At 33.7% G+C, this 15,676-nt stretch overlaps 1 protein-coding gene and 1 long non-coding RNA gene across 5 annotated transcripts in view; one reads left to right on the top strand and one right to left on the bottom strand.

Moving 5' to 3' along the window:
* LOC105321047 (protein crumbs) overlaps window positions 1-15,600 on the bottom strand; it is a 45,789-nt gene extending 30,189 nt beyond the window's left edge. For 3 of the 4 annotated variants that reach the window (XM_034445423.2, XM_034445424.2, XM_034445426.2), the window contains exons 1-4: window positions 15,417-15,600; window positions 7,740-8,321; window positions 1,330-1,458; window positions 667-762 (exon numbers count right to left, since the gene is read on the bottom strand). In XM_034445423.2, coding sequence (XP_034301314.2) covers window positions 667-762; window positions 1,330-1,458; window positions 7,740-8,321; window positions 15,417-15,480 — 871 coding nt within the window. In that variant the 5' untranslated portion in view covers window positions 15,481-15,600. Of the gene's footprint in view, window positions 1-666; window positions 763-1,329; window positions 1,459-2,719; window positions 3,852-7,739; window positions 8,322-15,416 lie in introns of those variants that run through there. The other variant, XM_011419256.4, reaches the window with a different exon arrangement.
* LOC136272074 (uncharacterized) lies at window positions 3,941-12,279 on the top strand. Its single transcript, XR_010709964.1, has 5 exons — window positions 3,941-4,079; window positions 7,751-7,920; window positions 11,222-11,336; window positions 11,418-11,506; window positions 11,677-12,279. It is a non-coding gene; the product is annotated as an uncharacterized lncRNA (long non-coding RNA).
* Window positions 15,601-15,676: the final 76 nt, after the last annotated feature.

The raw sequence follows: 15,676 nt of genomic DNA, 5'->3' as shown, positions 1-15,676 counted from the left end.
ATTGTTGAGCTCTATTTTCTGCACAGGTTAATGTAATGAATATGTTTATTTACAGACTAAAGGTGTATAAGCAAACTTTTTACACAAATTTGGGCTCTATTGACTGAGGAAATGGGTTAATCCACAATCTAGTGAGAAAGTGATCATGGCAGTACAGCAAATCTTGAATATATTGTAAACAGATATAGTGAAATTACGGCCATAAATTCTTTTTTATGTCCCAAAAAAGATCTTAATATATTTAAAATATAATGAATTATGACTATATCAAAGTAATTTTAATTAAGACCACCACTGGCAAGATCATTTATAAAAATGTTCTCCATTGCAAATTTCATTGAAAGTATGCGCAATTTAAGATGCATACATGCATAAAAAATACTTAACTTCAAATATTTTGACTTTTTATGTACATGACGGTAATACTGATTTTATAACGTATGATGTACTGTCAGCTGATTATTATATAACAAATTTGCTGCAAGATTTCTTACAAATTTGCTACAAACCTATGACAAATTATGGCAATAACAAAGTTTTTTGTAGGATCCCTTAAAATTCACTATAAACGAGTTTAGCTGTATTGAGCTAATTAATATACACACTACCGCATTTGAAATTCTGCACTGCACTAAGTGGATCACTGATGGTCCCTGAGTGACTTACCTGGTACACAGTTACATCTGTAAGTCCTACTTCCACTGGTCAGTGACTGGCAGGTGCCCCCATTGAGACAGGGACTGATGCTGCAGCCATACTGTCCTGTAACAAACAAGACATGCAATCATTTAACTGAAAACTACTAATAAACAAGGACAATAGGTCAAATAATTCTTACTCCAGGCTCCATCTATTGTACCTGTTTAAAATTTATAATAAAATTGACCAAACAAGCTGGTTGCATTATTGCAAATTACTGGTTTTTGGTCCATCATACTTCCACAAACCAATGAATACAAAACCTGGGGCCTTGGATGGTGACTGCACCGTGGCAAATATGACAAACTAAAATTTTTCTTTTCATTTTGAATGTTAACTGAGTAAGTGAGGTTTGGAATCTGTGAATTAACCTTTCCAATAGTTGAATATAATACAAGACTCTGGAGACTTTTTTTTAAGTATAGATATTTACAAATACTGTATAATGTATACAGGGTTATTTTTGCCCCGTGTAATTTTCGCCCTTCTACACTTGCAAACAAAAAAATGAGAAAAATAATTGAAGGCATCAGAATTCGCCCAGTTTTAAATTCACCTGATGACAACAAAGGCGAAAGGGGCGAAAATAAAACGGGGGCGAATATATCCCTGTATACAGTAATGGCTTACTGAGATCATTTTCACAGTTGGTGCCGTTGAACAGATAGGGGCACTGACAGGTGTAGCCATTAGCATCGTCCACGCACACTCCACTATTTTTGCAGGGCTGCTGCCAACAGATCCTCTGTGGAACCTCATCTGAAATATATACAACACCTCTTGTATATAACTGTTACAGTACAACTGAACTGTCAACTGAAATTTACATCATGTATAATCATTCATACAATTCAATGTCTGAAATATACAACACTTCATGTATAAATCTGTACAATTTAATTGTCATCTGAAATATATGACATTCAATTCACATACAATCTGTACTGCCCAACCTTATTGTCACGTTTCTTCATTAACTGGAGTCAGTCATATTTCATAAAGCTCAAGCCTACACGTATAATTACTTTATTTTCATTTTGATTGTTCCAAAATGTGCGAAGTGTCTCAGGATTTTCTATTTGTGTCCATGCAATATAACATATGCTTTTTAAATGCAAAGTCTTCATGTGAAATCAATTAAAAAAGTAAACAAAGTTTGTAATTTACACTGCAGCCATGACATAAATAAAATTTGACAGGGCATTAATTGTGGGTTATGCATATTTTCCCACTCTGTTCCAAGCAATCTTTCATTATTACATCATATGACAACTCTCCTATCCTTGATGTTTAAATTACATTGCTATGTCTATGTCTCCACCTAGAATTAGGAATGCTGCATGTTAATTTATACTGCAGACTAATTTGTTTCTAAAACAGAAACCTAGATTTACTTTTTAATCAGAATAACATACAGTCAAAGTGGTTTGGATCAGTTTCAAAAGGGTTTACATTATCATTTTAATTACAGTTGAAATTGTACCTATAAGTTTGATAAGCGCTTGCCGTTTTTAATTTCATTGTTTGATCAATCAAAGTGCACCTTCTTCAACTTACCAGGCTAAGTGACAAAAAGCACATAAGAAACAGATTCTATAATTGATTCATTAAAATACTGAATTTTAAATGACAGTTATAGACATAAAGGTTTAAGGGGTAAATATGCTCAGTATTGCGCATTAAATTAGTGAAATCAAAATCATAATGCTACTTTGCCTACAAATATATTCCATATTTGACACAATGCAAAACTTATGCAAAGACTGTGCATATGAACACCTTCTCTCTGAATTTTCAACAGTTTACAGGTAATTCAATTACCCTTCGGCTCTTAATTAAGAAAACTTTTAATTATTGGTAAACTATTAATTTCCCTTACATGGACTTTAACACTCAATGTTCTAAATAGAAGCATATATTGTGAAATATTTCTATACAGAAAATGACATTGTCCATTATTGAGACCCAGCTAATAATGTAGACAATGCAGGTGTCATTTGCAGGACTGACCAGCACTTACCTGTGGTTTGTGCAGGTGTCAGGGACCATGTCATTAAATGAACTACAATCTTAATAGTTAACAACACAGATATTTTGTCAACAGGTCCTGTCCATCTTAAGCTTGGCATGTTGAATATCGTACTAAAGAATTTCAGTAACAATGTACTCTTTCTCCCCACACTATAACAAAGTAGAGGACATATCCATCCACAGAAAAATCACATTATAGTAGTGGCCTTTTAGCAGCTGTTTGGTCCTCTTTCAAAAATAAACAAAAAAGTTCACCTGAAACCCTCAATGCTTCACCTGGCTTGTCCAGCAGAGAGAAATGAAATGTTTGTATTATGTGGGGATTTTTCTCTGATATAGGTCCGAGGTGTTGATCACAATGGCTTGTCAAAATGTCCCACAGCTAAGCTGTAGTTTGAACTGCTACTAGTTGATGATTGATGAACGAGGCCAAATTATCACAATAACCACCATTCTTAGGGATATAGAACAATATAGCTGTCCAGAAGTTCTCCTTCAACAAAATCTCAGGTAATTGATTGGGAAATGAAATGGATATAAATATTACATCATCAAAAATCAATAATATTTCAACAAGGCACACTTTCTTTGATTTTTACTGACAGTCTAAAGCTTGTAAAATAGTTCCTCCAGACATCATTTGTTTACCACTGTTAACACTGCTCGCTAATTGATCCCACGGATTTAAAAACATATCCAGAAGTTACACAATGGAAAAATCTCACATGAAGATCACAAAAACTGAAAATATTAATTGCTGGTGAAATTAAGACACAGATCAATCAGAAAAAGTTAATCCTTGTCACAATTCAGATCCATGGTTTGACACTACTGCCAGGAATCCCCAACCTAGATTTTTAAAAGGAGCGTTTTAATGGTGACTCACAATCCTCATTCACCTGAGTAAAAATACCACCGCTACATTTCACACTAGTGACCCTGCAGAAATTAAATATTCCTGTCCCGGTTGTCAGTCATGCATTACCGAACGTCTACCATTGTGAAAGTATGGGCTATTCCTTCAGAGCTGATCCCACCGTTTGGTGTATAGTCAGAGATTATCCTGGGTATAATCTCCCAAATTCTATCCACACATATACCTGTGCTGTTGTGATCACAGAACAACCTGGTGGTCTCACACAAAGCATCAATTGTTTTCTTGAGATGTGTTCATCCCATAAAATAAGCTCACTACCTGCACAGTCCAATTAATGGCAGTTTTTTCTTGTTACCGTCCTGACAATTATCTTGACAAGGCAAACTGCAACATTTCTTGATAAATGGTTACCAAACACAGATAGAGGACAATAAAAGGGACCTCAAAGACTCCCCGATAAGGCCAGACTCAGGTACATGTTTCTGTTACCCTTCATCCTTGACTGCCTCTCCCCGTCCTTGGTGGAACTTGTGAACTCAATTCATTCCCAAGGACTTTATTCTGAATGCAGCTTTGTGTATTGTGTGTATTATGGTTTATATAGTATAAGAGTGGATACACAGTATCTAAATATTTGTTTATTCCACTGGGATATATACCTGTCTCTATTCTGATCAATACCTTAACCATATAGTGCTCTTTTAATTGTGCAAATATCTCACTATTGATTGATGCCCAATGAAGAAAAACACACATTACCTTATGCATATAAGGCTGAGAACCCTAAAAAAAAGTCACTGCTGTCATTTATAGTTATTCTAATCTATTTCTCTGCATTCTTCTCAGTCAGAGAGAGAGAGAGAGAGAGAGAGAGAGAGAGAGAGAGAGAGAGAGAGAGAGAGAGAGAGAGAGAGAGAGAGAGAGAGAGAGAGAGAGAGGAGAGAGAGAGAGAGAGAGAGAGAGAGAGACTGTCTAATGTCATAAATATGTATGTTATGTGTCAAGGTGACTTGATATCACTGTAATACTAGTAACTGACCACCCTGCAGCATTTATCTTAGTTGTAACTTGCAGAAAAATGTACACTTACATCTAGTTTAACATAAAACCAATTTGTTAAATAGAGTCCTTTAAGAAGAATGGAACATGTACAATGTTATTTCAAAAAATTGTCATACACATCCTTTATAAGTATAAATAAGCTAAAAGTTCTTAAAATTCAAGAATTCTTGAAAAAATATTTCCAAATTCATGAAAAAGTCAGTATTATACATTGTTGAAATTGCTGTTACCAAAGCAACTTCGAAATTTTGAGGCAGTGCTTATTAAAACAATTCACATGCTGAGTATTATCTATGATATTCAAAGAAGTAAATGTTTTTCCCATAATTGTCTAAAATTTTACTGCAAAATTCCAAGATTGTTTAAAATATCAGAAAAAATATAATAATTATGGTAACAGACAACTCATTTCATCCTGAGGTGCCATTGGTATCCTTTTTTTATGTAGTAAAATCTTCTAGTTATAGGCAATTTTGCCAAATAAGAAAACTCTGTTTTTGGTCAAGTGCTTATAGTAAGATGATAAATGTACAAGTTCACATCAAGTGTTTATTAACAAGGTCAATAAAAGTACAAGTTCACTTTATCAAAAAATAGTATCTAAAGTACAGTTGTCCCATGGAAAACCATTTAGTACATGTATGTGATCAATTGCTGAAATTGTTATAATCATGTGCCAAAGTCATTTTGGATATCCCAAGAAACCTCAAACATGACGACTCCTTATATTCATATAGGTATAGGGAAAACTAGGACAACAGACAATGGCAAAATGTTCATGTGAATGCAGAGTATCCTCTTTCAGGCTGATTATACAATTTTAATATAAAGCAGAAAGAAATATCCTCTTACTTGCATGTTAGGGCTTTTTTCTAAAGATTAGAATTTTTAATCATCCATAAAACTTGGCGGTATACAATCCAGCTGTTACACAGGACTGATCAATTATCATAGATTTTACATCCATTATCCTTGTAAAGTTTTCAAAACATGTCATATGTTGAGTATCAATTATAGGTAGCATGACAAACAGCTGCATTGGTTTAAATAAATATCATCTATCTCATAAACAAATTTTTAGGGAGACTTATTTATGGTATATCATGTATTTGTCCATTTTATATTATTTTTCCCTTTTTTTGTGTTATAGCATTTAAAAAGAGATGTGTTACAACACACTTTGAAAAATTACACACTTAAAACAAAATTTTCAAAGTGCGTTAATTTTTGGACCAAGTCAACGCACTTCGAAAAAAATTGAGTCTTTTTTCAAAGTGCGTTGATATTGTCGATACATGTATTAATGCACTTTGAAAAAAAAGTGTTCAGGGTTTAGTCAAAATAATATTTAATTTCATGCAGATACAATAAAAAATTGATTTAACCTTATGTAGCTTAATGGGATATATTTTTAGAAAGAACCCACTGCATTCTCAGCTAACTCGATTAACATTTTCTCGATTAGAATTTTTTTTCCTTTCCTCATAAGCTTATGTAGTTTGACAATTTACATAGAGAAGAACTAGGGAGATTTGAATTATCTAAAAATGACATAAACTGCATTGCTTAGCAACTGCATTTTCCTTTTCTGTGCATGCAGCAAACTTCAATTGCATGTGCTTATAAACAAACATGATGTGGAAAAAAAGGATACGTTAGTTAAGATTATCAAAAACAACATGATCTTTTAGAGGATCAGTTTTTAAGTTTATAATAATTTGATGTTTGTCAATGTACGTGGAGTTTTTTTTTTTTTAAATGAAGTGATTTATTTGATTAGAATTTGAAAAGAGGGTCTATGTTGAAACACTTATAGATTCTTTAACATACCATTAGAGAAATGATTGTTTGACCATGAGCTTGTTTTTTTTCAATATCACTGTACTTAATTTACAACAAAGCGTATTTCGTTTTTCGTTTTATACATTTACACTATGTTGCTGAATATCATATATGTTTTGGAAGGAAAAAAGAGGGGTAGGGGACCTTCTTCCTGTAATCAATGAAATGAAGCACTGGTAATTGACCTGTATTGGTTAACTCCCACCCCCACCCCCATCCCCGATTTTAAAGACGGTAAATTAGATTCATTAGTGTTAGCAAATCATCATACTATCAACAAATTAGGAATTTATTTCCAGAATTTGAGATTTATACATATTTTTTAAAGTGCATTAACTCGGTCCAAAATTTAACGCACTTTGAAAAATTTTTCCAAAGTGCATTGATTTTGTCCAAAATTTAACACACTTTGAAGTCCAAAATTTAATGCACTTTAAAAAAATTTTTAAAGTGCGTAATTTTTTCAGTGTGCTTTGCCACAAGATGCTACATTGATGCATTGTATCATAATTTTATAATAATAATGTAATCATTAATTGCAAGATACTAGTATACTTAAAATTTTAGGTGGGTGGTCAACAAATTAGTCATTAAATCCAAATATAAATTTCAAATTATAATAGTTTCAATACTTTCCTTTCCCTGAAAGTTTTTAAAATCTATAAATGGCCATGATTACGCAGTCCTTTAAACTTACAGTTTATGTACATTCTTGGTCGTATAGTCTTATAGCTATAGTCATAACTTTTGGTACCATTATCATGAAAAAATGATGATTGATGGACAAGTGCAAAGAGTAACTAATTTTATGGTTTGTAACAGGTAAATCTTTATAAAGAGTGGCATCTCATTCATAGATTGTAACAACTTATAAGAGTGATGACAATTGCGACAGAGAGTTGGAGAAAATTACTCCAGTTTCAATGGCAAAGGACTAAACAAAGACCAACCTTATCATCCTGCTCCCTTTTTTTTATACTTATATACCATACTTTTATAGTGCAACAAGTCAAAATAAAAGTTAACTCAATTTACATGTAGATTGTGTGGTTCAGGTAACATCCCATCATCTCCATCAACAACTCAATTGAGCACACAAAGGATACCAGATTTTAAAACAAAGGTATCCCCCCCCCCCAATTTGACCTATACCCAGTATTTTACTATTCATTTTCTGGACAATATAAACATATTTTTTTTCTTGAAAAGAACATTCAAGTTTACGTACCACTATTACAGGTGATGCCATCCAATGGACAGGTGTCAAAGCTCCACTCCACCTCGACGTCCCCGACATTGGCATTGTTTATGAAGGTCACTCCCGGGCCCTCCTGTACACACCCCGTGAAGTCCCTCCCGATGACCAGCCCCTCGCTCCCTGACAAATTAATGCCCAGTAGACTGGACTGGTAAGTAGAATTTGCCAGATAAATCAGGCACTCTCTCTGCCTCCCCCTCAGTATCTCCATGGTAATGACCCCTAACCTGTTCCTGAGATCCATAATGTACCAGGCGTTGTTGTTGAGTTGGGCGTTAGTTGTCATTGCTATTTCGCTGTTACCCGACTTCCATCGAATGTTTATGCTTCCATTTATAAGTATGACACTAAATTCGTCCCCCGATTGGCCTCTTTGGTATATAAGCTGCCCATTGTAACAAGTCTTGAAGGAGAATGCCCTTTGGAAGGTATTGCTTTGAAATGTGAGTATATTGTTGCGGATGGTGACGGAAGAGTTGAGTGTTGAGTTGAAGAATGCTGTACTGTTGTTGAGGGAGGATGCAAATGGTAGCATCAGTAGGAAGTAGAAAGCTGAAAAACAAATACGTACATTGTTAAAAATCAGCGGTACCAGTAGGTATCAGTAGATATATGCAAGTTTATGGACAGTATTTCAGAGCAATGAAAGAGATGTATTTGTAATATTGATATAGATTCACATAATTATGAGAGTAGCCTAAGTATACATTTATTTTTAATTTCCCATACCTAATTACGTAGCAAACCACATCCACAAACAGAATGTGGGAGGTGGGTGGTTCAGGGGTAGAGGTGGGGCTTAGGGCCACTGAGTCTGTCCAGTCACTATATCATGACCATTGCAAATTGCATTTGTTATAGTGTAACTTAATCCAGCTTCTTCAAGCCAATGTCATCGGCATACTCTCTGAAGCACCTACGACACATGTTTAAGCCATATTTTCTGATGAGATTATGTGTATTTGAAATTTATGCTCTGGTTTAAGAAATACTTATCATGACCTTGCTGTGCAACATACCAGTAACCTTCAACTAAGGTCAACTGCTTCAAAAATACAACACATGGGACTTTGGTACGCCACACTCGCAGCATATCCAGTCTTTCATGGGGGTGACATCCAAAGCAATCTATCCTAATCAACCCCTAAGACTTTTATCCTGATCTAAACTACTGGGGAATTTTGAGTATGTTTACAGAACTGCAATCATGACAGGTGAGGACTGTAAGTGTCGGGTTTACAAAACTATGTCAAAGTAATGACCTTTTCCTAAAACGGCCAAATACCTCAAACATATGGTCCACATAATGGTTGCCAATTTATCTCCATCAATCAAATTAAGTTTTTTGTTTAGAAGTAAATATGCTTATTGCAAACCAATATTAAACCATACAGTTACTACATCAGCCTCATTGTTTTATGACATTAACCGAATCACATTGTGTTCGAGACCTCAAATTAAAAACCAAAACCAAAACTTAGGAAGAGATTCCAACCTGTAGATATACTAAATTTATCAAAAGATGTGTCAATTATAGAAACACCTCCGTATAATTCAATGCGGATGAAATTACATCACTCTTATTTTAACCACTCTTATTTTAACCACAGCTATGAAATTAATTTTAAATTGAACGTCTCCAACTCATGACTTGCTTATTGTGCTAGCTAGCTATAGCTATGCTATTTTTAAAAAAAATATGTGAATACAAGATTTATGAAGACTAAGATTGTTCATAGAAAACTTAATTGTTTATTTTGAAAGAAAGTACATGTCTGTCACAATATGGAGAGGTGTCATACCCAGTAATATAACCGGTCAGTCATCATGTCACAATATGGGTTAGTTCAATCTGTCATAATACATCTAGATACTACTGGTACTGGTTCATGCTTCAGCTGATACTGTGAAATACTCCATTTTAAAGCTTACATGTATATATTACTGATCCCATTCAGAGTTGAATAATATCTGGAGATCCGTACATTGATCAATTAAAATCTGGGTTACAGGGCATGATAAAATCTGACAACTAGGCCATGAAGTATATATCAAGTCTATTACAAAATTGAAAACTGGACAGAAATTCTGGGAGATTTGGAAGAAGACAATTATAAAATCTAATATCTAGCTCTCTTCCCTCCTCATATCCCTGTTAAACAACCAGAAAATTGTTAAGCAAAGGGGAACAACTCTGTCTCTCTTTAAAAAAAATCAGTTTCAAGTAGACTTTATATCAATTGAAAGTTTAATTGAATATCTTCTTATAAGAATTTTAACAAACAAGGTCAATTGTCACTCACAATATTCATTTTCTCAAAATACATAAAAAGCTATGAAATAAAGTGTTTTATTATCCTGCCTTAACTTTGATACTTTTTATTACACTCTGGCAATAAAAACCTCTATAAATAGGCAGTTATTACTACTCTCATTTTATTTTATCAAGTTCTTTAGATTTAATCATTTTACCATGCCCCTCCCCCCCCCCCCCCCCCTCAACAAAGAAAAAGAAGAGTTTTTAATCCATGTTCATTTTTGTAGCAAATTTCTTCTTCATTTTTCTAAACAATGTACTCTCTAGGGTTAATGATAACAAGCAGAATATATTTGTACAACAAAAAAGAACTTTGGCCAAAATTTAGCCAGCCCCATTATACAAGTAACACTGCTGCGTCCATCTTATCGGAGTTATTTATGTGGACTCTGTCAATAGACTTCCCCGGCTCTAAATGGACTTCCCCCTGTTGCCCCGAACTTCCCTTATTTGAATTTACCTGTGCTCTACCTTTATTGGTATACTGCAAATCAGTTCATATTGAACGGGTCAGAGCACGCCAGGAATGTACCTGTATTAGCTGTGTAGTATAGTCCGTTTCAAACCTTATCAATGAATACACAACTCCCTGTTAATGTAAGGATCTCAACTCTGGACCTCTGGTTTTAAATATCTAGGACTCAAACAATCCTAAATAAAAGAATTTCCATATTTAGGTTTGGGGTTGGTGATCCTTTTATTTTATTTCTTCAAAGACAATCCCGTGCTTTTGAATATAAGATTTGTCTCTCTTCTTTCTAACTGTAAGACTACATATTAGTTTTCTCCAAATCTTCTAAGAGAAAAAGATGATCAAGGAAATTCAATTAGCAAAGTTTAGGTTTCTTGCACATTCATTTGACAGTAGCACTGCATGAATTGTAATTCACCTTCCCATTCTCTCTTGCCAATCTAAGCAAATATTTGCAACTTATCAAACGTTTCACCATTACCAACTACCCTCCCATGTAAATGAAGAAATCACTTGTAGGTTCTATGGTTGATACTTTTAACTCCTTTATATTTCTTACTTTTATATATTCACATAGAAAATTGGATAAGCACTTCTTTCAATTTTTCAGCATTTGCAGTTTATCGTCTAAGATAATCTAATCTTTCTTTATTTACTAATTAGGCAGCCTGTTTAAAATAATAAAACTGCAATTGGGCCAGACCTCAGGATAATGGCAACCATTCTCGTGATACACCCACCTACAGGAGAACAAAAGGACATGCTCTACAATCCATAGGTAACTGCACTGGATCATGCTCAATGCTTTTAATATATGTATATGCATGCACACTCGATTAAGCTGCAATGATTAATCTAGAACAAAGACGCACTGCTGATCAATAGGCAAATAAAGACTAACGAGCTGACACACCTGAGGATTGTCGCAGAAGATCTCGCCTGCTTCAGGTATTCAAGGATCAATATCAGCTGCCTTGTTCTTCCGGTATCTTAACATATTCTTTGTGTCCATCTTCTCTACATTATCTATAGGTTTACTCATCTCAATAAATATTGATTTCATAAATTTATCAGTTATGTGATGTAGTGTCTGAGCCAAGATATTATTTTTACTGTAGATTTCAAGAAAGTGGACCATATACAGTTGAATCTTCAAGTTGGATGTGGAAACTAGTCTTTTGGATCTTAATTAAGAAGACCACAAAAAACCAAGGTCCCAAGGCAAAGAATATACATGTATCTTTACACATTTAACAGATTCCTTGCTGTGCAATACATTTAGGCTGCATTATAAAGTCAAAACCTTTCACTGTAATACAAATTGCTCTCAAAGGGAGATAAATAGCATATGAAAAACAACAGTCTAAAAGTCAAATTTTCGGATGCTGAAGGATCGGAGGGGCATTGTTTGAAATCCATGGCCAGTCTCAATGCAAAATAATGAGCCGACTCTTAACATTTTCTAGTTTTTATACACATATATTCAATACCTGTGCTCTCATTCCACTAATGAAAAAGTTTTAACTTTTAAATATCTTGAGGTACCAACCACCTCGGCCCCCCCCCCCCCCCCCACATCTTCTGTTTATGCATGAGGTTGTGTTTGCAATCATGCGATAAGTGATAGCAAGATTCCATACATTCATTCAGAACTCTGTATAAGGGATCAAAACCAAGAAAATTTGAGTTGTTTTACCCACTGCCAAAAAATAATATTCAAGACTGACTTTAATGGTTTCCTGGGCAATCACTGGGAGTGCTTACTGGAAAACTTTCTAATAAAAATCATATTTTCTCCCGCTTATACTGTTATTTGAAAATTACTGTAATAAGCCATTTTAATATGATTTCATTTTTTGCAGTGTAAGCACTAATTATTTATTACGTAAATTAGATACGCTACTGATACACAAAACTACTGAGCAACAAGAGCACATTGTACAGTACACGTACATTAGAAATGGTTTTTTGAAAACGTATCTTTTGAGGTTACCAACACACTGAATGCAAAATTTCTTGAAATAAATTATTGTAATTCATAAGGTGTGGCAATGAAATATACTTCAGATTGCCACAATGGTATTACTATCTAAGGGACCCATCAATTCTCACCCATAAGCTTTAAAAGGGTTAACAGATCCCTTTAATCAGAATTCTCAAATTCACATACACTTAACACTGGAGCTGAAAGGGACAAAATGTACAGTGATCTGATTAGCTGACTTGGATTTAAAAAGTTAGAAAGAATTGGACCAGATTTAATCAGGGTCATGTAAGACATAGTGAAATAAGCAACAGTGCTGATCAGGCAAACCTGAAAATCCTCTTACACAAAGTTTCAAACCAACAGAAAAGATTGCAGACCATGTAATATTTGCAAACAATATATTCTGAACAAGCAATATACATCATGCAAACATAATATTGCAACTCATAAATATCTTTATATCAAGTCAAATATAAAGTTTCATGGTACAGCTCATACTGAAACTGTTGTATACTTATCATAATTATCAAGAATTTGAAATCCCTCATCATTGTGACAAAAGGGCCTTTTATCTGTTAATCATTGTTATTATGAGATATGAGACCCCCGCTCATAAGTATATCTATAAAAAGCTGGACGAGGTTGCCAAGTTTGTGATTAATTGGGACTGTGAGTTTAGTACGAACACCATCCATTTCCTTTTGAATATATCCAAAACTAAATAGGCAAGCTTTAACACACAGGTGTCATAAGCAATTTTATTTGAATATCTCCATCCATATAGACTTTATGGCTGAAAGTAAACGGGTCATAGCCAGCACTGGAATGTAAAATTACATTTAAATTCTTTTTCATTAAAATGCCTCTTTCCCGGTTTGTTTACAGGTAAATTTATTTAGGTACACTGTGTCTCATTGTACATTGTCTTCAAGTTTATACAAGAATCTTAAGTCAATTGGTGGGCCATTTTTACTAGTGTAATTGCAAAACTATTATTATTCTAAGATTTGAACACAATTACACAATCTTATATCAGATGCTTGAGAGCAGATATTGATATAATGTAATCAGCCAGCACTTAAAAATATAAAATTTATGAGGACAAAACTTTGGAAAACCTCAATTGGTCAACAAATTCACTGAACAATGAAAATCTTGACATCAGTTAACTGGCGAGATGTTTGTACACATGCATGACCAAGCCATAGGTCTCTTTTTATTACATGTATGGATTTATATGCAGATTTATGATTCTAGCAATGTTGATTGAATCATTAATAAAACTTTGAACAAATAGGGGAAAGTAATTGATATATGTGTATTAATTGATGATAAAACACACTGATAGATCTTTATCACCAGTACTTGCGTACTAAATGTTGTCAATTGATTCTTATATATATCACAAAAATGTGTCTTTGTATGAAACTTCAATCAATCAACATACATTTTAGTATACAAGTTGTTAAGGTTTAGTGTCACGTACATTTTTATAAAAGAGGGAAATATATTTTTAGGGGGGAGGGGGGGGGGATTTATACTGTGGTTTCATTAATATTCAAGGGTATCAGTTAATTCTCGTGGATAAAGTGAAAATCATGGTTTCAAGAATACTTAAATTTGTGGCCAATGATCCTTTTAATACAAATTGATAGTAGAAATTGCACTTCAATAAACACCTAATTTCATAGATAAACTTAACAACAAAATCTTCGAAAATTGGTATTCAATGAATATTGATGAAACCACAGTAGTTGTTGTTTTTTTTACATTGTCACTAAATACTCTGTCCCAATTAAGATATTAATGCAGCAAATTTTCTGAAATTATTTGAAAATCAAAATACCTAAGGGGGTTAATTCTTATAATATATGTACCATGTTTGTTCAATACATGTAGTATGAAAAATCCCGTGATTTCTTAGTTTGAAATCTCCTCTCTGGATTGTCAGATTTTAATACACAGTTAAACATAACAGTTAAACATAAAAAGTCTACAGGGATTTTGCATTGCAAATGACATGAATGTTACCCCCAGATCATAACGTTAATATTTTTTTTTGAGGACTCCCAATATTTTCAAATGGAAAAAAGATGTCAACATTTCCCATTATAAATCTCCAGGAAATTTGTTTCTGTTCCTGTGATTTTCTGTAGAAAAAAAAAGCTGATACATGTATGTGTCATTGAAGAAATCTTGTATTATTTCCTGTTATACAATTTCAATTGTACTTAATTGACAGGTATGTTTATTTTCATAAAATCTTTAAAAAGTAAGAGAATTTTAACAATAAATTGGGACAGACTAAAGTTTTATTTGTGAAGCTTTATTAGAAATTTACATACAGTAATTATAATCAATTACTTTAATTTGTGCTCACAATCAAATATGAATTTGAAGTTGAATATCATTGACAAGATTTCTTCCATTCAACAGAATGTTATTTACTTTGGTAAGTACAAGGAAGGCAGTTCCCTATGAATGGATATTTATAATCATGAAAACTACGACCCTTTCAACTTTAAAATCTAATTTTCAAAAGAGCCATAAGTTATATATATAAAGAGAGGTTATAAAAATGCATCTAAATTTCACAACGTGTTATAAAACATGGTATCATCAGATTTCGATGTTACACAACCATTAATATATATTTATAGCAAATATACATCGGAATATCGAAACTTTTAACATGACGGCTTCCAAACAAAGGATGGAACATTCTACATATGCAATGTTTAGTCACAAATCATTGACATCCAAAAATGAGTTTAAAACATGTAGAATGCACAATGCTTTGTTGCTCTGCGCCGCCATCAACAATAATGGTCAATGGGTCATCTTTACAACTGTTTACACTGCAATACTTACTGCAACAAACCCCCACCTGTAGCTCTAGGGCTACCCCGGGGGTTCTGAATGACATCCCTCTCATTTCATGACCCCGTACAAACTATTCCACTGTCAGATCCATGTAAACACAATTTCAAAACAGACGACAAATTTCAACATGTGAAACTCAACTTGACACTGCCAGAATTAACTCCTATCGGAGTCACGTGACCACAATTAACACACCTGCACAATAAACATTCTTATTTTACGGTGAGGATTAAGAACCTTATAACCTT

This window comes from Magallana gigas, chromosome 2, assembly GCF_963853765.1.
Source record: "Magallana gigas chromosome 2, xbMagGiga1.1, whole genome shotgun sequence".
Taxonomy (NCBI): domain Eukaryota; kingdom Metazoa; phylum Mollusca; class Bivalvia; order Ostreida; family Ostreidae; genus Magallana; species Magallana gigas.
The sequence above is the reverse complement of the archived record's forward strand: the minus strand, read 5'-3'. Positions and strand labels throughout refer to the sequence as shown.